Raw genomic sequence first — 25579 nt, 5'->3', positions numbered from 1 at the left:
GATATACTGGTACAAAGTTACACACCTGAACTATTAAGTCAGAAGTGAAGAGATATTCTGCATCTCACAGGTCATACTGCACTGAGGACAAATCCTCTGACATTGCCTGATGAGAAAAAACATTAAAGGAATGGAGGCTCCTGAATAAAATATTAACAAGGACCAGACAGAAAAATTATATAGGACACGTGGGCTATGTTGTGCTTCCAAAGAAACAGACTGTCTAAAGCAAAGCAACAGACACCTGTGGAAAGGCAAATAGACCTGCAGCCCTCGCTTCTAGTGAAAGCTGTTTTGGAAGTTAGAAATGCAGCTTTAGAATCAGAGCTTTCTTTTCCTCTCCTTCAGACTTACTCTAATTCACAGTAAATTTGTTTTAAGTTACCTTTTTCTGAGTTCAATCACCCTTTCAGCAATGTTTTTCTTCATCTCCTTTGGATTGTACCAACAGCTTTGGTCCTTTATCAAAAACTTCTCTAAGAAACAATCTGATAGCTCTACTTTACATCACAGTATACAGGATGTAATAAAGAATGCCGTGAGATACACCTTGATTCCAATTCACCGTCTCATTCATTCACTAGCAAATATTTGCTGAGCATCTACCACATGCAAGGCATTGTTTTTGTTCTTAAAGATGCAGCCGCAAGCAAAATAAAGTCCCTAATTTATCACTGAATTTGCTCTGGGATGAGGGGGAAAGATAGCTATAATAAATACAGAAACTCTGCTCACTCTTAATCATCTGATCCTAGGCAGATTGCTAGACTTCTGTATGCTTAAATTTCCTTATAAAATGGAAGCAATAGGAACTACCTCAGATTATAATGAGAAATAAATCAAACACCTGAACAATTAGCATTAAAATGCTAGCTCTCTGAGATTTGACCTCACAGGCAATTTTCCAATTGTTAGAATATAACATCTACTTTCTCACCACAGGACCTTTGAACATGCACTTTTCTTTGCTTAAAATATTTTATATCATCTCTATCCACACTAGCACTTTTATTTATTGCCTATTCTTTCATTTTCAGCTCAATCTAATGATTCTAACTTCTTTAGGAAAAACTTACTTATATCAATTTTCATTACATTTTTTAAAAATGACCAGAAATGGTACCATTGATTTAGTCATTTGATCATTCATTGATTTATATAATTCTCCATCATCTTTTACCTTAATTACCACAAAGCCTCCTGCTATAGTCCAAATGATTGCGGTCCCTCAAAATTTATTTGTTGAAATCTTCATTTCTAAGAGGTGAGGCCTTCGAAAAGTGATCACATCATTATGTTCAGCCTCAGAAATGGGATAAGTGCCCTTATAAGAGACTCAGAGGGAGATCCCTCAGCTCCTCTACCACGTAAGAAAGTAGGCCCTCACCAGAAGATCTACTGGTTTCTTTCTTTTGGACTTTCCAGCTTTAAGAACTGTGAAAAATAAGTCATTAACTCAACAGCATTTTGTTTTTAGCAGCCCCCCAAAAAAGACACCTTCTAATTAGTCTGTTCAATGCAGCCTGTATGCAACACAACAGGTGGTAAAACCCTTTGAAAATAAAATCAGATCATGTCACCTTTCTGCTGAGAAACGATCTTGTGCAGATTTCCTCAGGATACAAACCAAAGCTCTTACAGTAGTTAGGTCATGTAAGTCCTCAGCATCCACACCACGCAGCTACCCTGGCTGTTCCTCGTAATCACCAAGTCCATTCCTCTACGTGAGACACTCACTCGTTTTCCTAGAACGGTCTTCCCTTAGACATCTGCAGGATTCGCTCCTTCACCTCTTTCTGGTCTTATCTACGAAGTCTTACTGTGTTTTGGTCAATAAAATAAAATTGCAGCCTACTGCATCAGCACTGCTTACATTTTCATCCTGTTTCGCAGAACTCATCTTCCAATGAGTATAATTTATTTATTTTTCTTTATGTTTTAACATCCCTCTCAACCTTTACCACTAAAACATAGACTTAATGAAAGCAAGGATTTTGCCATATTCACCCTGTCTCAAACAGTTTCTGGCATATAGTAGCCTTGTTTTACAGGATACTTTCCATAAAACAAGTCAGAAAAATTTATGAAATTAATAATTTATGCAGCTGGGAAAAAATTCAAAGTTTCAGTCATTTTATACATAGGGAAAATCTCAATGCTTTTCAGGAATTTAGGTTCAAACAATAGTTAAAGAAATGCAAATTTTAAAAATCAAATATTCACATTTGTAAGCTAGATGAAAAAAGAAAACATGAAGAGTAAAATAGAACATATTATAAAAGAAAATATAATGTACCTTTTTCATAATTATGAAGCACTAAATTTAGCCTCCTAATGTTTTAATTTTCCCACTATGGCTCAGATTTTATGTGAAGTATTCACCATGGGTAACTTCTGCAATTTCTTACTTTCTATTGAATTATAGAAAGCGTTATGGTCGTGGGCATTTTTACTATTAAAAATGCTAATTGTCCACATCCAGTTAGACAGTATCAAATATTTCCCATATTCCGGTAATCACTAAGTTCTCCATGGCAGGTAAGATGTAGGATCAGAAAAAGGAGAGAAAGTAAAATCATCTCAAATCTAAGGTATAAGGCTGTTTGGGGATTTATACTTTCTTCAAACCAGCATTCATTGCAGTATCCAGTCACCTTTTTCATTTCCAATCCCTCCACTACTACCAACTCAAAAATATGTTTGATTTCATTTTCAGAGATGAATAGTAACACTTACTTAGCACTTCTCGTCTGATAAATACCTGAGCTCTCTCTACCCAGTAACACAAGAACAATGGAAAAGCATCAACATCATTTTTATAGCTCTCTAAGAGAGTTCAGAACACCAATTCTTAATTCAAAGACATACTCAAAGTTAATTAGAGTCAGAGCACATTTATAAAATTGTCTTCAAAGACAAAAGATTCAGAAACAGTCTCTATATGGTACTGAAACAATATATAAATTAGCTTTTTACTCTTAAGAGGTTGACTGGTTGCCATTGGGGGTGGTGGTGCTGCTGGTTTGGTGCAGAGGTATAAAACCAAGGCATTGTGAGGGTAGACCTATTCTCTCAGCCCAGAAGAGTTTTATATTTAAAATAAACAGTTTTCAATATCCGATTTATTTTAGATACATTCAATGATTAAAAACAGCCTTAATCAGAAATCTAGATTTACATTTCTTTTATTTTATAGTTTAATTTTTATTAAATTGCCTTACTAAATTATTTTTCTTATTTTCTAAGCAATTTGTTTCAATAAAGATTCCTAGTCATTCAGATTCCAATTCAATAGCCTGAGATGGGGCATCAAGAATCTGCATTTTGGGAGCTGGGGATTTAGCTCAGTGACATAAGCGCCTGCCTTGCAAGCATGTGGTTGTGAGTTTGATCCCTGGTACCGATTTAAAAAAACAATTTTTAAATCAGGTGTGGTGGCACATGCCTGTAATCCCAGCATTTGGGAGGCTGAGGCAGGAAGATTTCTGTGAGTCCAAGGCCACTCTGAACTATATAGTGAGACCCTATGAGAGAGAGAGAAAGAAGAGAGAAGAGAGAAGAGAGAAGAGAAAACTCTGCATTTTTTTTTTTTTTTTGGCTTTTTCATTTTTAACCGTACTGGGGATCGAACTCAACGACCACCTGCTTGCAAGGCAGGTGCTTATGCCACTGAGCTAAATCGCCAGCCCCAAATTCTGCATTTTTAATAAGCACTCCAAACCAGCTAGTTATCCAGTTAGCTAATGCAGTTAGTGGTGTTCAAATCATTCCCTGGAGAAATGCTGATCAATAAGCCCAACAATAATAATTATATTCTAGTAATTCTTGACAAACTACTCTTCTGCCAGGAATCCTAGACTGCAATACCTTTCCCTTTATATCTATGACTCAAGTATTAAAACCATTTATTTAAAGACATACTTTTAGGACCTACTGTATTCTTGGTAATCTTCTATTGTAAGTCTTATAAAGCTACATGCGCCCTGCCCCAGGATTAGAAAATGTCAAAGGACTGTGGATGTGGATATAGTTCAGTGGTACAGTGCTTGCCTAGCATGCACAAATTCCTAGCTTCCAACCCATTCAACCCTAGCAACACACACACACACACACACACACACACCTATAAAACATCATTTTCCATGTATAGAAACTTTGAACTAGGTTGAACTGCCAAATCTACACTAATCAAAACTTTTACACTACTAAGGCTAATTTCACTTGAAATAACTGAGAAAGGTGATATTTTGTCCTTTTCCACCCTTAAAATGTTAATAATAGCAAATAAGTTTTTTTCATTAATACAACACATTCATTGATCACTTTTCCATTCTCTTCATCCTCTTGAAGAAAACCATTGATTATACTAATGGAAGACTAAAATATAATATGTTTGACATGAATGTATGCTATTCCTGTATCACTCCCTCATCATCAGCCTCAGCATCACCTGTCTTCTGCCAGCTGCAGGCCTCAGCAACAAATCTGTGTTCTTCTAAAATTCTCCGCAGTATTTGATTCTGGTGTGTTCAGTCAATGGTGACTGCTATTGTTCACTCTCTTACTGATTTTCTCTCCTTTGACTCACAGGACATAACAACCTTCCTATTTATTTTTATTCAATTACTTCTTTATTATCCTTTCACTGCTTCTCTCACTCTCCTTGTTTACTATCCTCTCAAAATTTCAAGTTTCAACTTTGAGGTCTCTCTCTCTATATTTCTGTCTCTCCCCTTCCCTATCTGTCAAGAGATAGCATCTTATTGGATGGTTTTATCTATCATTCTTTTGCAGATAATTCCCAAATCTGTATCTCTATTCAGTCATACTTTCACTCGGTATAATTCTGTGATTAAGAACACAGGAAAGCAAATCTAACATTAAGTACCAGCTCCGTCCCCTACTAACACTGCAACTTTAACCAAGTGCTGTTGTTTGGGTCTTAACTGTCCCCAAAGGCCCATGTATTAAAAGTTTAGTGTCCAACTCGGCACTATGAAGAACTTGTGGAAATTTTAAGAGAAGGGCCTCATCAGATGTCTTCACTGGGAAGATGCTCTCAAAGGGGACTGTGGAGCCCCAGCTCCTTTTCCCTTCCTGTCTTTCATAGCCCAGTCATTAGGAGAGTGGCTTTTTGTTCAAACATGAGTTCCTCACCATGATGTGCTGCTTTACTCAAAAAGACATAGGGTCCAACCAACCATAAATTGATACTCCCAAAACTGTGAGCCGAAATAAATCTTTTCTTTTTATAGGTTGATTTATCACATATAGTTTTTGCAGTAATGGAAAACTAAGACAATGCAAAACTTAATCTTTTAGAATGTCAGTTTTGTTACTTCCAAAATGGAGTTACTACTAATAATATCTGCATCACTAAGATGTTTGATGGGTTAAATGAGGGTATGTATTCTCAAGAGTAATTTTGTGCTCATTCTATAGTAAGTTATCAGTAAATGTTACTTTGCTGTTATGTTAACTGTCTGAAACTGTCTCCACATATTGGTCCAACTAGCAAGTTAAATGAAATATGAATGAAATGTTCTTAATCACAGAATAACACTGAGTGGAAATGTGACTGAATATGAAACCTTGCTCTGTACCCATACTATGATCATGTCACAGAGTCAACACCTTCCCTGTGAACCAAGCTTAAAATCTGATTACGACTATGGGTTTAACTTTATATCTTAAAGGGTCTTAAAACTTTGCTCCTGAATTATTTTAAAAGATAATTAATCTCAGTCTACCTGGTAGTATAGTTATTATATATTGACCTTAAACTCTATAGCCATCTCTACTGGACTATAAACTCTGTAGAAGCAGAGACATTTTATATACTTCGCAGTACATAAAAAAGAACTTCCTGCAAGTGTTTGTAAAATATTTGTATACGTAAATTAAGATTACAAAGCTTGGGGGCTGGGGGTTTAGCTCAGCGGCATAAGCGCCTGCCTTGAAAGCAGGCAGTCGTGAGTTCGATCCCCAGTACCGATAAAAAGGAAAAAGACAAAAAAAAAAAAAAAAAGATTACAAAGCTTATAAGTACCTGAGTTGATGTAAACTAAGTTTAAATACAAACTAATTTAGTTTCTCCATTATCACAATAATCTGTATCATCACACTAACAAACAGATTCAACAAATATTTGTTGAAATTGAGGACCCACAAGCGCTCTACCACAAAAACAGAAACAAAAACTAACATTGCATGAAAGCTTACTGTGTACCAGGCACTGTGCTAAGCAACTGATAATGTTAAATGATATATCCTTCTACCTGAAAAACATGTAAGTAGGAAAAATTATATAATTTATGCTCAGTTTGTCAGTAAAATTAGAAAATATATATAATAATAACTGCTTCAAAGAGTTCTTTATACTTTTACATTGCTTGGCATATTTTATATGTTCAGTGTTTATTGTAACTACCGTAAAAACTATGTCTAAGAGTATGAAAAGCTTAACTCCTTTCATTGGTTTAAAAAAACATTGGATAAGTTTCTAAAATGAGTAAGTTTGATTTATGAAATAAAATACTGACATAAGGTATCGATGAGCTAACAAGGAGACATAAGTTAAATATAGGCATTCTGAAAATACATGATTTATGTATGTATATATATGTTATATGTAATGTTAAACTATAATTTATCTGTTAAATAAAATTTAACATATGTATAAGTTGCCTTGAGTCAAGTAAAGAATATATAGAAATAATACAGTTTTGTCAACTTTAACTTGAAAATGTAAGATTTTCAAGAGTTTAAATCATCAAAAACTGAGCCTAAGTAATATTTTAAAAGAAAAAATTTCAAAATTACTGAATATTTACCTCTTTTCATTTATTTTGCTGGATACACTGATTGAAGCATCCTGAGATGGAAGCATATAAAAATGTTTGCAGTTTCTTTCCTAGAAAGAGAATGGAACTAGGTATATGCAAAATTGCACACATAAGCAGTTTATTTTAACCTGGTCAACAACTTCTTATGAATCCTTCACTTTGAATAATATTAGAAATGTAGTAAATCCTATATTAAATATTAAATAAGACTCATAAAAATGGTATCAAGTTTTGGAAAGGGTCTAATCTGCTGAGATTAGGATCTTATGTAGTCCCATCTCTGCTCTTTGGTTTTAATCAGTAAAAAGTGGGGGGAAAGCCAGGAGGTTGGGAAAGAAGGGTCAAATGGGTAGTAGGTTATCCTTCCTTTTCTGGGACAGAATGAGAAGCCCATCAGCAGATCTTGAACAGCTCACACACTCTACGGGTACAAGAAGGGGTACACTGCTTCTCCTCTACTTGCCATCACCACCTTCCACCTCCTGCCTTTACAAAGTGACAGGAATAACTTTAGAATGGCCTTGCTTACACCAGAACAGTGAAAAGGGGCATGGACTTGAATAGGCAATTTCCATTTCCAGGCAAAAGAATTCCATTTTTTGCATGTCTAGTAGAAAGAAAAGCTTAGAGAATATAAATCTGACAGTATCCCACATTAGACTGATGGAGAGAATAATATTAAACATCTAGCAGTTAAATGGTCATCAGAAAAATATGGACAATATTTATCAGAATAATTATGCTACCACTCCAATTTCTCCTATTTAAGTTAAAATTTAAGGGGAATGTAATATGGAGATATAAAAACATGAACAGAGAGCCTGGATTACAGTCACTCTAAACACAATTCTACTTCTTTTATTTAAGTTTAATTGCATTTCTACTTTCTGTTTTAAGTAGGATCTCATGCATTCATTTTTCTTGTCCATTGTAACAACAAATGGTCTTGCATAATGGCACTTTTCAACCTCTCACTAAAACAAAGAAATTGTATTAGAACTGACACAAATAATTGACTTGATTACCGAAATGTATGTAATAGCCAGTTTTACAATAAAGAGTACAGATAAAGCAAGTTCGTTTTGTAATCCCTCTAAAGAACATCACATAGACCTTCCATTAGATGTTAATGAATAGTAACACATGGCCAATAACTCCAAAAATGGCTTCAATCATTTATCTCCCAAAGTATAGCTACTTCATTCTTGGAAGAGTTTAGACTGTGAGCTTCTTAGCTTGTAAATTTAATTCACGAACTGGCTATTTATCATGTCATTCCTTATGTTCAAAAAAAAAAAAAACAGATTTCAGACAGTTTAAATCTACAGCAGGACATCGGTGTATAGTTGTCTTTTCACAGCAAGATTGCCTCCAATAATTTCTACACCATGTAATTTCAGTTAAACCTGCTAACCATAGACTATAATTAAGCTTAACATTCAAGACCTTGCTACACCTCTCTGTAACGTGTAAACATAATTTGGCACACAACTGGTATGCTGAAGCGCCTGGATTCTCCTTCATTCACAGAGCTGAACCATCCACTGCACATTTTAAGTTCCATACATAGACATCAAGTACTGTAGGAACTAGGACACATTATGCTAACATGACTATAGTATTGATGAATAAAAAAACATAACCCCGAGGCTAAGCTGCCAAATAAGTAGTGAATTAATTTCTGTAAAGTACTCCAATATTACAAAGGTGTGTTGAAAGGTGTCTGCTCATGTTTCAAATTAAACGCACTGCTGGTCAGCATTAGCACCTCAGCTTTGAACACCAGCCATTTGCCTATAACACTTCAGGGGCTAGGAAAAACGGATTTGCCGTTCACACTGGAATAATTAGAACATGTCAGGAAGAATTAATTTCCTCATTTTTCAAAAGGATACACAGAAATTACCATGTTATTATATGACAGGGTCCCTTGGAGAATTATATTAAATTTAATTTCTAGCGCAGCCCACACAACAAATTAAAGTCATAAATAAGATGGAAAGAAGCGGGACGCAGAGCATATGTTTATGGCAATGAGTGAAGCCAAGGGACCAGAAACAACTATCTTCATTTCATTTTATTTAAATCAGCCAGACACTGTGTATCTGAATGACAGCACTTGTTAATGGCGCTGAGATTATAGGCTCCTTAATTTTAGAAAGCAGAAGCAGTCAGTCAGTGTCTAAAATAGTGCACTTCCTACAATGCAAAAATTAGTATAAATTTACTTCCTTTTCAAGTCCATTTCTTTTTGCCCTGCACCAAGTTTAACAAAGATAAACTTATTTTTAATAGTACTGTTTCTCTATTTTTCTTCTCTTTGGGCAATTTTCTAGGTCAAAAAAAAAAAAGAAGAAGAAAAAAGTAAAACAAAGAGTCACCAGTATAAGTAAAATCTGCAAACATATTGAGCGTCCAGAATATAACCATCCTGCTCCATCAGTAAATACATCTGTCCAGAGCCGAGACAAATTTGTCCAACAGAACATCGGTTTTTCAAATTAAATTTTAAAAAAATGTTTTCATACTGCTTATCAACTTGGAGTGAAGTTGCAAAAACTATTGTTCAGCCACCTTAAAATCAAAGGATGGTGAGTGACTGATTAAGCCTACATATGTGTATGGAACAAAAGGGAGACTTCAGCCTCCCTTTAATGAAGCCACGATTCACAGAGAATTTCCTGCTGCCCTCTTAGCCTGATTAAAAACCTCTCCTCCAAATCATCTCTTTCCTTCTACTTTGGTTGGGCATAGAAAAGATGCCCACTCTGAAATGAACTTAATCTGAGCACAAAAATATCAATAAAACTTCAATATATGTATCACAAAATATTGATGCTATTGATTCCCTCCCTTCTTGTTGTATATGCATTTACTTCATTATTTGTTTTGAGTAAAATAACCAGACTGGAGACTGCAAGTTGACTTGACCCTTAAGTTATTCCTGTATACTATAAAGATACAAGGTGTCCAGCAGAAACGAATGGGTTTGATTTAAGTCAGCTCCCATTCAACTGGTATTTTAGCCACACCCCCACAACCCAAAACCTTCAACTAGCAATCATCAAAACAATTTATATTGTGTTACTACCCATTCTAAAATTCTTAAGAATGCATAATTATGTTATCTTTTATTGTGACATATGCACAATATATAGCAAATGTGAAAAAAGAGAAATTAAACAAATGATATTTAGAAAAGTACTTAAAATTATTAAACTAAAAGTACTAAAAAGACTGCCACAAAAGAGGAACAAGTTTGGCTAACTTTCTCTCCTTTTTTTGGCATAGATTTAACCCCCACATATTCATCCACGGATTCTAAATCATAAATGTTGAGATTACTCACAGTTCTAGAAACATGATGATATTTTATCATGCTTAATAACTGAAGACATCCTTAAGGTGAAAAAGGAGTTTGTACACTTTACGAAATGACTGTCGTGAAACTGAGCACTCCCTTGGGGGCAACAAACTTTAAATAATTTGTGAATCAATTAACTGGCGACTCTCTCCATAACACAGATTTCACACTCCTAGGTCACTGCATTATCAGCCTGATACGAATCATAACATTTTGGAGAAAAGTTCATAATTGAAATCATTAATTAATTTAACAGGACTTTTAGTTATGCATTGCATTAAACAGCTGTAAAGGAGCAGAGATTAATTAGTTGTTTCTCTGACAATTTTCACTGCTGGTATTACTTGGTGGCAAACTTTTTTGACTTATAAAGCATATTATATTCTCTATAATCTGATAGTGAGCTATTTACGCAATTTCAAGGTGAAAGAATTATATAATTTCACTAAAATGAAGTTTGGAGACTCTGAGGTATTTCTCTGGAAGAAAATAAAATTATAAATAACATATTGCAAAGCTTGACCTTCTCCTTACATAAAAATGAAACCTTCATTTAGAATAAAGCCTTTAAGAGCATATGTCATAAATAGCTCACAAAAATGAAAGACTCAAAGTTATAGTCAACTGATACTTTCCTCAAACTATCGAGAGGATACGCACTCAAACACTTTGCATATGCATCCTTTTATCTTAAAAATACAAATAAAACTTTAATCATACAACTTTTAGAAGCCAATGCCCTTATTTATTTTTTTTTTTGACTTTTTCATTTTTATCGGTACCAGGGATCAAACTGACGACCACCTGCTTGCAAGGCAGGTGCTTATGCCGCTGAGCTAAATTCCCAGCCCCTAATGCCCTTACTTCTTAAAATTTAGGAACTTCTGACTAATCTACAACTTTTCTAGCAAACTGATTGGCTAGTAATATATAGGAAAGTTCAAAAAGCTCAAAGAGGATTATTTTAAGAAAAAGTGATTAGCAGGTTTTGTCATACATTATCCTAAACTTCTTTTAAACTGTGTCACACTCTGTACAACTTCATCATTTAAAAAGTTTAATATTTCATTTTCTCTAGTAAAGGTACTAAAAGCGTGTCTCATGGTGATCTAATAAGCCAGACACATCAAATAAAGCCTAGAAAAATATACGTCTCACCCAAGTTAATGAGCTGAAATTAAACATTTTCCAGGTTTATGTCAGGAAACAGTCAACTGTACCACCAAAATCTCAAATATATTTTATAACCTACTCTTTTACTTCATTCTCTTGGCCCTATCTGTGGCAAACATATAGAACTTATTATAATTCCCAAAATACACCAGATACTTTTAATGTCTATGTATTTTTACAAATATTATATCTTCACTATAGATTATTCTATTTCCATGGCCCCTGCAGATAAAGACCAGCTATACTTCTCTGTGAAGCAGGTCAAATGTTAATCTATTCAATGAAATCTTTCCTCAATTCTGGTAAATCTCAAATTTCTTTGTTTCTTCATTCATATCTTGATTTAAAGACAAATATAATTTGTTACTTTATATGTCTCTGCATTAGAGTATTAAGCTACTTAACTTGGCTTTAGTGTGTTATTAACATTTAAATCTCAAGTATGTCTACCTGGAACATAGTAAGCCCCCAGGAAATGCTATTAACTGAAAAATCAAAAGAATGAAATAATGAGCGTGCCCACATTTATTTCCACATTCATTTCAGTAATATTATTTACTGCCTATCAGGAATTAACCACACTTTTAGGTGCTTAACAAAAATCTCTCCAAATTTTTCAATTAAAAAAAAAGTGGGCATAGTCGTGCACCCTTGTGGTCTAAGCTACTCAGTAGGCTGAGGCAGGAGAATCATTTGAGCCCAGGAGTTAGAGGTTAGCCTGGGTAACATAACAAGCACTCATTAAGGGAACAAGGAAGAGAAGGAAGGGAAAGAGAGGTAGTCCTCTATGTTTTTTAAAAAATGTAACCTTGGGCTGGGAATGTAGCCCAGTGGCACACTGCCTGCCTTGCAAGCATGAGGTTGTGAGTTCAAATCCCAGTACAAAAAAATAGATAAAAATGTAGTCTTATCTATTTTTTCAGTATTTTGTTTAAATATTGGCAGTTATTGAGTAATTAAACTTGAAGTGAGAGCATGAAGTAGAAACTCTAAAAATATAAGTTATTCTAGAATTTTTAAAATCAAAGTCCCTTTGCCATCAAAGAATTCATTTCTCTGGAATTCAAAGTAAATGAACATGCTAAAAACAGTCTGTGTCTGTATTTCTACCAAGACTACCTTTCCTACTTGGGCAGAAACATAAAATCTCTATCTTTTCTAAGATGGAACTTTATAAAGTAATACTAATTGCAATATTACCTCTTTAAAAACAGTATTTTCAAAAATTCACTGGGGAAGTAAGGCAAGTGAAATAGCTCATGTCTTACCATTCACTTTTCTGATAATTGTATCTTATTTCTCACTTCAGCCTATGATATGATAATGGTAAGGATAAACTGGCGTGTTCTTACGGTGTTTCCCTTTAAATAAGAATATGTGACGATTTCCTCTTTTAATAGAATTGTTTGGTGACACCACAGCCAATATCATATTAAACGGCCAAAAATTGAAGGCCTTTACTTTAAAATCAGGTCATCCTTGATGATCCTTATCACCGCTCCTATTTAATATGGTACTGGAAATACTAGCCAGAGCAATTAGACAAGAGAGAGAAATAAAAGGGGTAATGATAGGAAAAGAAGTTAAGCTATCATTATTTGCAGATGACATGATACTCTACATAGAAGATCCCCAAAACTCCATTGAAAGGCTCCTAGATATAATAAATAAATTTAGTAATGTACCTGGATACAGAATCAATACTCAAAAATCAATAGCATTCCTATACACTAACAACAAAGTCACAGAGAGAGAAATAAGAGAGGCCACACCCTTCACACTAGCAACCAAAAAAATGAAATATTTAGGAATTACTCTCACGAAAGAAGTGAAAGACCTATACAGGGAAAATTATAATAAAACACTGAAAAATGAAATTGAAGAAGATCTCAGAAAATGGAAAGACATCCCTTGCTCATGGATAGGAAGAATAAATATTGTGAAAATGGCCATGTTCCCAAAGCTTTTATACAGATTCAATGCAATCCTGATAAAAATACCATCAACATACCTCATAGAACTTGAGAAATCACTCCTAAAATTCATCTGGAGCGAGAAGAGACCTAGAATAGCAAGGACAGTTCTAAGCAGCAAAGGCAAGGCAGGAGGCATCACAATCCCTGACTTAAAGTTATACTACAAAGCAACTGTAGTAAAATCAACATGGTACTGGAACCAAAACAGAGCCAAAGATCAGTGGAATAGATTAGAAGATACAACCACAACTACAAACACACTCAACCGCTTTATCTTTGATAAAAGGGTCAAACATGTTCACTGGAAGAACAACAGTCTCTTTAATAAATGGTGTTGGAAAAACTGGCTCTCCATATGCTGAAAACTAAAACTAGACCCATGCCTGTCACCATATACTAAAATAAAATCTAAATGGATCAAATATCTAAATATTAAAACAGAAACACTAAATTTATTGGAAGACAAATTGGGTAAAAACCTTGAAGACATAGGGGTAGGTAGAGAATTCATGAACAAGACTCAAACCGCATGGGAAATACTTCTCAGAGTCAATAACTGAGATCACATCTTATTAAAAGTTTCTGCACATCGAAAGAAATCTCTAATATAGTGAAAAGAAAACCCACAAGCTGGGAAAAAATCCTAGTGAACTGTCCCTCAGACAAAGGACTTCTGTCTAAAACATACAAAGAATTAAAAAAAAAAAAATCAGACCCCCAAAATTCAAAGACCCCATCCAAAAATGAGCATCGGAGATGAATAAACAATTTTTAGATGAAGAAATACAAACGGCAAATAAATATATGAAAAAATGTTTAGCATCATTGGTCATTAGAGAAATGCAAATTAAAACCACACTGAGATTTCATCTCACTCCTGAAAGAATGGCCAAGATCAAGAAAACCAACAACAACAAATGCTGGAGAGGCTGTGGGGGAAAAGGAACTCTCCTACACTGTTAGTGGGATTGTAGACTAGTACAACCATTGTGGAGGTCAATCTGGGGATTTCTCAGAAAGCTGGGACTGGAAGCCCCATTTGACCCAGCTATTCCACTTCTACGCATATTCCCAAAAGAACTGAAAGCATCATATCACAGTGATATATGTGCACCCATGTTTATAGCAGCACAATTTGTAATAGCCAGATCTTGGAAACCACCTAAGTGTCCATCAACTAAGGAATGGATAAAAAAGGTGGTATTTTTATACAATGGATACTCAGCTATAAAGAATGATCACATTGAGATATTTATAAATAAATGGACGCAGCTTGAGACCATATTCATAAGTGAAATAAATCAAACTCAAATGTATAAATACCAAATAGTTTCCCTAGTGTAAGAAATGATAAGAATACAAAAAAGTATGTGGTAAGCATGATTCCCAATCATATTGGTTTGAAGCCATATAATGTTTTCACTCATTAATTGCAAAGGTTTTAACCTGGGTTGTTCGATTTTAGTATCGGTGATAGTACAAATAGCGATTTTGAAGAAAACAACACATCATAAAAGCTAGCGCTGATTTATTATCATCTTGTTTTGAAGTCCCATCAAGCTGTGGTACCTCTGTTTCCACTGGTTTTAACATGTTGTATCTTACTATATTTTACTATATGTGATAGTATAAACAAAATTCCTTATAGGCAAAGAGATAATATAGAAATCATTGTTTGTTTTCTGTTAACTGGTTATAAATACCCTGTAATTCTTTAATTCTCTTGAATGGCTTCACACTGTCTTGATATGCTTGATGCTATAGTATACAAAGTTATACTCAAATAATTCAAGGAAAGAGGCACTATGGTGACTACTATTATGTTAGATTATCTGGGGGTGAAACACAATGATGCTTAAATTGTTCGGTTCTGACCTGTGTTGTTCTGTTACAATGTCCTCTTTTATCTCAATCTCCACACTTTTTTTTAAATTAATCTATTTTTTCTTATTTTTTTCAATTAAGGGAAAACTAAATTAAAAAATAGCGGGATATATGATAGTAACTTTTTTGTTTTCCTATTAATCTGATTTGAACCCCAGTATTGCTCTCTCCATCTTGTTCTGTCTGATTCTACTATATTCTATTTGTTTGATAATATCAAGTCTGAGGGTGTAGGCAACCACTTTGAAGGCAATAAGATTTACTATGATGCCCATTATGGTTTGACTATTATCTTCTTTTGAAGTCCTGTAAGGTCTCCAGTGTAGGTTTTATTGGTCTTGTACTGTACCGTTTTGATCAATTCTATTATACCTGATGATATAGGCAACTCTTTTTAAAAATAGCAAGAGGCACAATGGTAACCATTTTTGATCACCTGATATTCTATTTTTACATCATGTACTATGCCCATCCTTCTGTTCTAACGGACTCTGTTTTGTTTAGTCGCGTTAGGTTTTATTCTCTTCAAAAAAAGTAATAAGAACTGCGGGAGTAAATAAAACCCAAAAAGTGTAATTGTTATTGTAAAAAAGAGAGGAAAGGAAGGTGGTCTAAGGGATATAACTGCATGTATGTTTGAGTGTGTAGGATGGAAAACCGTATTACTGAGCTTTTGTTGGATCATTGAACAGAACTGTCTGCAATCGCACTGTATGAATGTCCACTTTATATGCTTTAATTTTATAATTTGGACAACTGTTTCTAAGATGACAATGAATAACCTATTAACTAGTGATTTGTTACTATATATTTTTTCTTGAAATTCTATATTATTTTTACCCTGTTAGTGCTTTGCTTTTTTATTTCCTTTCTTTTTTCTCTTTAAATAAATAAAAAAAAATGTTTGGCGACAAAAAAATCATTTCTTTATCTAAATCTAACCATTATTGCAGGAAGCTCTTGTAATAATTGAGATAACATGTGTAGGTACCAAATAAATCTTAGTTCCCTTACCTTTCTATTACCTGAAAATACATGCAACCCAGAAAATAGGTCCTAAAGAAGGTTTTATTGATAAATTAGTCTGATATTGTGTATACAACCGGCTTCCACTCTGCAGGAATTTGATAGAACTATTAAGAAATGTACAATAGGAGAAGTTATGTGTGTATCTTTGTTAGACGAAGTTGGATAAGTCAACAGTGAAATCAAAAGCAGTGAAAAATAGGGAAGAAATGTACCCAGACTTAAAAGAGTGGGAAATGTGCTCACTTTAAACCAACTCTCCTTTGGAACCAAGAAAGCTGATCATGGCTGTACTGCACTTGAAACCCAAAGTCACAGAACAGAACAAAGCAAGTGAACATCAACATAGTAATCATACTTACAATTTTGTTGTATTTGCTCCATCATAAAATTATTTAAGTCAGCTTATTAACTCCTGGAATCTAAAGTGCTATGTGAAGGTGATATTTTATAGCCTTACAGAATTCTAAGGCAAGGAATCCTACATCAAGAGTAGAATACCAGCGGGGTGTGGGGGCACACCCCTGTAATCCTAGCATTCAGGAAGCTGAGGCAGGACAATCACCATGAGTACAAAGATGACCTGTACTACATAGTGAGTTCAAGCCCAGCCGGTACTACAAAGCAAGATCCTTTCTCAGCTTTCCCACAAAAATATGGTAGAATCCATGAATTAAAATGTACAGGCTTAGCATCCACCTAAAGATTCATATTAAAACACATAAACAAGGTAATACCAGAGTAACATTAGACCCATCACTTTAGATTCAATAAATCAAGGAAACTGACTTATATAACCTGCCAACTCTGTAAGTCAACTAATAATGATTACTGTTCTTCTTTTCCCATCTTATCGTATATTCCTGCTTTATTTCCTGTATTGCAGCTCAACCTACCAACACACTCCAAATTGCTCCCTGATTAGTGTATTTGACCCACATGGCAGCAACCATGTGTCTGTGGATGCTTTTACATCCTTATTTATAAACCAAGTCTGCCTGCCCACAGAACCACTGCTGGAGCTTCATCAGCACGTTTAGTCACTGCCTATTATTGGTCATGTTCTTCCAGCAGTCTCCCGCTTCTGAAAGGACTTCTTACCTTCCTCTGGCCCTTAATTCAAGTGTGTAACAGCACTCTATTCTAGCTTGTCTGAGCTTCAAGGAAGCTGCTTTTAGAATTCCTACCTTGAATTTCATGAGGTGTAATCCAATACACCTGCCTGCTCTCAAGTCTCCTCTGTAATAGACAGGAATTACATATTAAGTCCACTTCCTTGTAAAATATGTGTTTAAAAAGATTTATGTACAGCAGTGGATGGCGATTTAGCTCAGCAATTCAAGCACTTGTAAGCGGGAAGACATGAGTTCAATCCCTGCTATCAAGAAAGAAAAAGATTTATGTATAGTGAGGGTATCAGAACTGTCCAAATCAATGGGAATTTCAGTGAGAAATCTTTGGTTTTGGTTTTTTCTCTAATGATCATATAAGAACTACAGATAAATTTACTCAAGGGAAGGTACAAAGTTGAAGGTAATATTTCAAGATTTTCTAGAATAGAAAAATATTTCTAAAATGGTATTTGGGATAGAGACAAAAAAGAAAACAGAAGAGACATTATTTTTCCAGATTTTCCCCCATAAAAAGCCAAAGTAAAATCTTACTTAAAAGATGCACGAATCATCTTTCTAATACGAGAACAAAGATTATAAAGGAAACTGTAAAGATTGCATATATGAATACAAAAATGAAAGAGAGTACAGACGACATAACAAACTGGAGGGGAGAATGGCAGAGAAGTCCAGGAAGGGAGAGACGGAGGAGAAAAAGGAGAGATCGAAAGAGGGAAGGGTGAAAGGAGAAAGAGACAGAAGCTGTGTACTGTTACACCGAGGAATGTGGCAGGGATTGTGAAGAGGAAAAACAAAGTCATAAAAACCCACTCCACCTATTCTTTTCTTTTTCAAATATATCCTCTTTCACAGAGGATTGGAAAAATAGTGTAAATCAATTACTTTCACAAATACAGTACTCACTTGACTTAATTAGTTTTGTGCATCCAATAGTCCTACACCTTGTTAAGAATTTTGGTGGTCACATTTCTGCATAGTCAAAATAACCCCTAACAATTTCTCCAATGTATTATACACATAAACAAGTTTTTCTTCAAAACCAAAAATGATGGTCATTTTTCCCTCCGTTTTCTCTCTCAAACAGTTGCAGCATTATAAGAAACGATAGGAAAATTCCACTCTTCGCTCATGTTGCAGTTCCTATGACTTTCTAAAATACCCTGTAGAATGAGGTATAACTTCATGTGTATCTAATCCTCTTTTCCATAAAAATAAGACTCTTATAATGCTTAATTATGTAAGATTGAAAGAGAGCAGTCACTTTCTCTCTCCCTAGCTCCAGGGGGTTTCTTTCTTTATTCCTTTTTTCCTCCTTCCTTTATTTTGTTGAGAGAAAATTATTTTTTCAAGAAGTTTCAATTTATATTATCCAGCAACCATCACTGCAAATTTGTTTTTCTTTGTGAAACACACACTTCACAAAAACACTATTTTCAAATTTTAAAAATTATTAGGATTGAGGAAAAGAGCAGGACCATCGATTAAAGCAACTCTGAACTTGAAATCTTGCTTTACCATCATTTTGTGAAGCCTTTGGGAAAGTTGACATACCACTTGGACTGTCAGTTGTAGAAGTGGGCACAAGGAAAAAAAATAGGCATAATCAGTTTTTACTAATTACCTCATAGGGTAATTAGAGGATCAAATGAAAAAAATACTCTTTTCTTCCTGCTTTCTCAAATATATTTAAATATATATATGTACAAAATCTGGGCACAATAAAACAATAAATGCTATTAATAGATTATATGTTGCCAATGGAGCACAAAATTTATATTCCTAAAGATTTATCAAAACAGACAATATAATTAATATCCTGTGGAGGAGATTTTGTTCTTGGAATACATTGATAGACCAGAGAACGAGAAGTTCAATATTTTTTTTAAGAAAAACCAAAGGAGGAAAAAAACTGCTTACTCTAATGCACTATTTTTTGAACTATGGATTGAATGAGTGATAAAAATCAATTTTCTGAATCAATCGGCAATTTATTTAAAAAGAAAAAGAAGAAGAGGGAAAGTGAAAGAAGAGGAAGAAAAGAAAAAATACTCAGCACATATTAAGAATAAATGTTGTTTACCAGAGGAATACATGCATAACAACGTTTATAGCAGCACAATACATCATAGCTAAGTCTTGGGAGCAGTCTGGATAGCCATCAACAGATGACTGGATAAAGAAATATGATGGAATCCCACTCAGTTACAAAGAATGACAAATTAGACATGTGTAGGAAAATGGATGTACCTGGAAAATATAATGTTGAGTGAAATAAACCACACACGCACGCTTAAATACCACATCATTATCTCTCAAAGTACAAACAAATGATACAGAATGGATAGGAGCTGATAAGGGGAGGGATCACTTGCAATAGGAAAGAGAACAAGCCTGAAGGTTAAAGAGGAGAAGAAGGGGAAATAAATAGAATAGAGGTATGTCGCATGCAGGAACCCAGTAACCTCACTTAATGTAAACGTTATAGACCATAATAGGAGCTAAGATTAATATCAACAAGAAGGAAACATGATTGGGGAAATGGAGGAAGAGGGGGGGGGAATGGGTTAAAAAGAAGGAAAGAAAACAAGCTGTAGTCCTCCCTAAAATGATTGAAAACTATATGAACTGGAACACGTACTAATACAAACTTTTAAATATATATTAATGAAAAAATTTGTATTCAGTGACATGACATACTAAGTCAACATATAAATTTATTTCTTGTTCTGAGTTACAGTTAGAAAAGTTTGCAAGTCCCCTGATGGAAACTATAGCGAGTAAATCTATGAGTTTTCATGTAAATAGAGAAACAGCCAACAATCTTGTTCATTGAAAGGTGTCTCTATTTCATAGAATTTGCCAATAGAAGCTGTCTAGTACCCTAAGGAAGATCTTATTTGGAAGACCAAAGACTTAAGTAGCTACCTGTTAGAATTTATACTACTAAAAGAAAGACTAAATGAATTCCTAGCAACTGTTCTAGTTCTAGAATTACAAAGCAAGCGATGATTTAAAATGAAGAAAATGTAATATGATTAGAAGAATCTAAAATGTCATTTTTTGGTGTCTAATAACTCCAGGCATTTACAAGTGAAAGGCCAAGAAAATGACTGTTCTAAAAATCTGACAGATTTGTAGAATAAAAGGACATCAAGCTGCATGGTGGTGCACAAAATGCAATCCCAGCACTTCGGAGGCTGAGGCAGGAGGACTGCCAGGAGTTTGAAGCCAGCCTGCACTACATATCAAGACCCTCTGACCCTTCCCCCCAAAATTGACAGCAGAGTGCCAACTAGTAGTTTAATTTTGCTTGAATATTGTTACCACCCTCTCTCCTTTCTGAACATACAAGGGGTAGACGGATTAAAATAGTACACAAGAAAAAGGTGCATATAAGTGGATAAGTGTTCACGTCAGTCTTACTTTAACCAAAACAATATGGTGGTCAGCCGCTAGGCAAAGTGAACAGAGGCAAGAAGAGAGTCAGTCAAGCTGCATTAAACAACCCAGTCATTCCACAGAAATCTACGTAGCTCGTGTGCCCTGGAAGTACAGCTGGCAAAAGCACAACAGCTAATTTGAGGGATTTTCTTTTTTTTTGGTCTTTTTCCTTTTTATCGGTACCGGGGATCGAACTCACGACTGCCTGCTTGTAAGGCAGGTGCTTATGCCGCTGAGCTAAATCCCCAGCCCCGGGATTTTCTATAGGGTGCTTTTGAGTTTGATTTCACTGTTGGTTCTTGGTCACTGCAACCCATATACTGGATAGAGCTGTGCATAACCCAGCGATGTGCTCAGATGATGCAAAATTGTTTTTTAATTGATAAGCACGAAGTCAACTGAGTTTTCTATCTGCCACATTTTCCCACTTTTCTTTTTCAAATGCTCCAGGTTAAGAAAAATACAAGGTTTGAATTGCCAAGCACTTTTCCCTACACATCCCTCTTAGGAAACTAAATTATTTTTTTCACCCTAACTCATTAAACTGTTTTCCCCAAACTGTTAACTTAAATCTTAGAGTCTTTTAAATACCATTTCTCTCATTTCCTCCCACTATTCCCTTATTTTTTTTCACGTTTTCTCCCTTTGGAGATCATATATTGTATTACAATTTACCAGTATAGAAGTGAAAAGAATGAATATTCAAAATTCTTGAGGTTCAAATGGTGTTTTGTATGTGATCAAGTAATTTTTCTATTAACCACTATAATTTTAAATGGTTTTCTTCATATACTTTTATAAGACATACTGTAGTTATGCCATAATCAACAGCTGATCTTCATTTGTGGTGTCACATATTTAGAACTATTTAATTTTGGATATATACATATATATATATATCACTTTATCTCATATAAGACTAATATATAATATATTCCAACTCTGTTCTGGTATTAGACACTTAAATATTCTCACTAGTACTACCACTGAAATGCCAAGAGTTAAAATGTGCGGGTGGAAGAGACACAATGAAAATCCTTGGAATACAGGGAATGAGTGCAAGCACTGGACTTCTCCAGCCTTTGGCTCAGGGTGTGCAATGCTCCACCTTCACTCTCAGAATAGATAAACATCCATTTGGGAACACAACTGTCCATAAATAGACATCTATCTCTGCACCAGGACCACCAGAGTCCCCATCCCTTTCCACTCTGCCAGGACACCCAGTTGCTTTCTGCGGCCAGACACCAAGAAGTCCTCCTCACCTCCCGGGTTACATTTCTAAGGCTTTTCCATTTACATTATTAGAGTGGAAGTAAGAAAAATCTAACTCTTCTGATAAAAAAAATTATCTGAATATTATTAAAACTAGAATTCAAAATGAAATTAAATCTTTAACTGTAGTTATCTACTTTACTGCTATAAATAATATTACTGAGACATAGTATAGGATAAATGGGTTTCAGCCCAAGGAACCAAATCACCATCTGTAATATGGTTTCTACGAGATATCTATTCCAAAGAATAAACTTTTAGAACTCCACCCATTACTAAGTTAGAAACTGTCTACCAAATGTTCCTGGGAAAAATAGAAAAATCTCTTGTGTTATAAAGAAATATTTTTTAAAATCCCAGCTAACTATTAACTATGAAGTCAGTCATATACTTTACAAAGAAAAGTAACGATTTTTAAAAAGTAGCAAGAATTCAATGTGAAAGTTATAAATTACTTTGTCATTTACTAGAGATAAAGTCTGAAATTTTTAAATACTATACTTAGAAGTATGCATAAACAAATGGTCATTGATGGGTATAGTACACTGTTGATAATGTTGGAAAGAGTAAAAACCATATGCCAATACAATGTATGGTAGGTAATGGCAAAATATACTTGCTGTTTTCTTCAAAATATAAGTAACTCAACTATTGCCTTTAAAACATAGATCTATATTTCTAAGTCAAGGATACTAAGAAAGGTAATACAACTACATATCAATCCATTCTCATGAAAATTCCAAAGAAGTGACTAATACACATTTAACCATCTGTGCAACCCAATGCCTTGCTACAAGAATCTATAAAACACTCACTTAAGCAGGCCTTCACACTCTATCATCAAAACATTTCATAGTCACCAAGTTTATACAATGCCTAAATTATCTTCTGACAAAGTACGTTTTAAATGATTAAGAAAAACCAGATTGCCAAATGTTCACAGGCAAAGCTAGGATCCCAAGCAAAAATGGAGGGGTATACATTACAAAGGTCTTTGTTGGAAAGAACACATACTCAGTGAAAATTAGAACAGAATTCCACTTGTTTAAGAAACTGATGTGAGGAGTAGGTTTTAGGCCTTCTCCTTAGGTAACATAAACCAGAACTGAATACATAGTGGTTCTCCCATTTTAAATGTAAAGAATTGAAACTTACGAAGTCTGTGGTGCCTGTAACTCTGTTAACTGCCTGAACCATAACATTCTCATTCATTTGATGAGCCCCAAGTCCCACAACAGCTGGACTCTGATGTCCACCCAAGACTTTCAAAAACTTTTCCCAACAGTGCATGAGCTAGCAGACACCATGATCCTCACTCCAGGACTGCCATCAATAATCCCTTTCTTCACCAGTATGCTGCTTTTCAACCATAGAAAATATGTATTTTTTAAAAAGAGCCCTGCTAACTATCTCTGTCAGTGCAGCTTGGCACAGAATTTCTTACTCAATTTTACCCACTGCAACAGTTCATCAATCTGGATATTTTTCATCTTGATCAATTGTAAAGTGATTGAAGAAGTGACATGTCCTTATTTGTAACTGAGCAAAGGTGTCAGTGTGAGAGTATTTTGGGTAAAGTTGGTAAAGTTGGAATCTGTATCTCTATATTAGCACAAGTACCTGAGACCTGAGCTGCGTGGAATAGAGTTTACATTCTCCCACTGAAGTGTGTCACACAGACTAAGAGCTACAGTTAATACATGGCATTCTGTAAAATAAATCGTCTTTTGAGTAGAAGAACCCAATAGGACAACAGGCCTCACACATTACTTGGGGTAGAAGAAGGTCACTGTGTTCTTTCTTTGTGCCTATAACAGCAAGTTGGAAAATAATCCTATTTGGGAACATCTTAAGTTTTCAAGGTAAAGAGGAGTTAAAGAAGCTTGAGGTTTAAGAAAAAAATGAATAGGGCCATGGGTATAGTCAGTAGGAGAGGGTATGCATCACATGTGCAAGGCCCTGAGTTCAATCTGCAGCACCTCAAAAAACAAAAGAAAGAAAAAGAGAAACAATGAAAGAAAGAAAGCATTCATATAGATAAGCTAGGATCATAAGATTATACTAAGATTATATAGCAAAAAGGGAATGCAAAGTTATGAAGGAAATTAAATTCAAATGAAATGTTCTTTTTCAAAGATGATCTTGGGCCAAGTGTGGTGGTGATGCCTGTAAACATAGCATTTGTGAGGCTGAGGCAGGAGGGTCACTGTGAATTCAAGGCTAGCATAACTACATAGCAAAACTCTGCCCCTAAAAGCCCCAGTGTTTGAAGATTTTATCAGTGGTTCTAAGAAAATTATATAGAGTGCTTTGAGTGAAATAGGGTAAATGGCATTTCACTGCAATGTGCTGTTATAGCCTGTGTGACTTGAACCATATAAATGAGATTTTCTGAGATTTTGTTTTTCTTCAGAAAAGAAAATAAGAAGAAAACATAGTCATGTGACATAGGGCAAGAAATGGACATGTAACAGTTGTTAAGTTCAGTGTAAAGGATCCTTGAGGAAAGGAAGAAGCCCAGGAAATGTGTACACCATATAAAAATGGAGAATATGGCTCTCTTTCAGCTCAAGCCAATATTTTTTTTTCAGGAATCATTGCCTCTGGCTCACTGTTGACAATCCATGGACAGCACATGAGTGGGAGGAGTTCATGAGTAAGATGAACGGGGATGCGCTACAGCAGGTAAATAAATGTGCTTCCATGGAGGGAACTCTTCTCACCATGTGTCACTGCTCATGGCATAAACAGGACAGGTGATGACACCCTATAAAAAGCAATTTTTATTCCCATACTCCTGTCATTGAAATATATAACTCATTCAGCTCTCATGAATCTTTATTCACTCTGAAGCTGTGAGTGGATTTCATTATTGTTGTTTTGGGGCCCTTTTTGCCTTTTAAAAATTGCCATCATCAACTGCACAAAGCTGTTAAAAGATTGGGAGTAAAACAATTATTTAAGGCTTTCTGGCCTTATGTAAGGGTTATTTATACTATTATGTGAGATAACAAAATATAGCTATTATGCTTGGATTTTGTGGGAGTATCTTCCCACAAAAGATGTGTTAACATCTGTAACATGTAACCCTGTATAATACTTTTATCCTCAAATCAATGGGCTCTTGCAAACCTCATGGTCTTTCACTCCTAACCTAAACAGGAAACAAGGAATTACAAGCCTTTGTACCAACAAATAATTTCTCCAACTATAATTCATTAGTACATTATTCCAAAAGCATATGAATACTTACAAGATGGTTAATCCTCATTAGAAACTAAGATTACATGACATAATTACATGTAAATAAGAAAAGTGAATTAAACTCTTACCCTTTCCTATGTAGGGCACTAGTTCAGAATCATATATACAATTAGAGTTATATTGCTAAGCTAAAAATATTGGTAAAGATCTAAAAGTGACAAACAGTGCCTTTTAAATTAATGTCTTATTAGTTGAGTG

The 25579-nt window shown here is 34.8% G+C and overlaps 1 protein-coding gene across 29 annotated transcripts in view; it reads right to left on the bottom strand.

Annotated features, from left to right (window-relative positions):
* Nucleotides 1–25579, bottom strand: part of Sox6 (SRY-box transcription factor 6) — a 559037-nt gene that overhangs the window by 413917 nt on the left and 119541 nt on the right. For 4 of the 29 annotated variants that reach the window (XM_063251827.1, XM_063251824.1, XM_063251825.1 and 1 more), the window contains exon 3: nt 6834–6913. The exons of the other annotated variants lie outside the window; for them this stretch is intronic. In XM_063251827.1, coding sequence (XP_063107897.1) covers nt 6834–6889 — 56 coding nt within the window. In that variant the 5' untranslated portion in view covers nt 6890–6913. The remainder of the gene's footprint in view (nt 1–6833; nt 6914–25579) is intronic. 29 annotated transcript variants of the gene reach the window in all.

This window comes from Cavia porcellus, unplaced genomic scaffold (assembly GCF_034190915.1).
Source record: "Cavia porcellus strain 051 isolate PalLab524CR breed Dunkin Hartley unplaced genomic scaffold, mCavPor4.1 scaffold_6, whole genome shotgun sequence".
NCBI lineage: Eukaryota > Metazoa > Chordata > Mammalia > Rodentia > Caviidae > Cavia > Cavia porcellus.
This window is presented reverse-complemented; position numbering and strand designations above follow the sequence as displayed.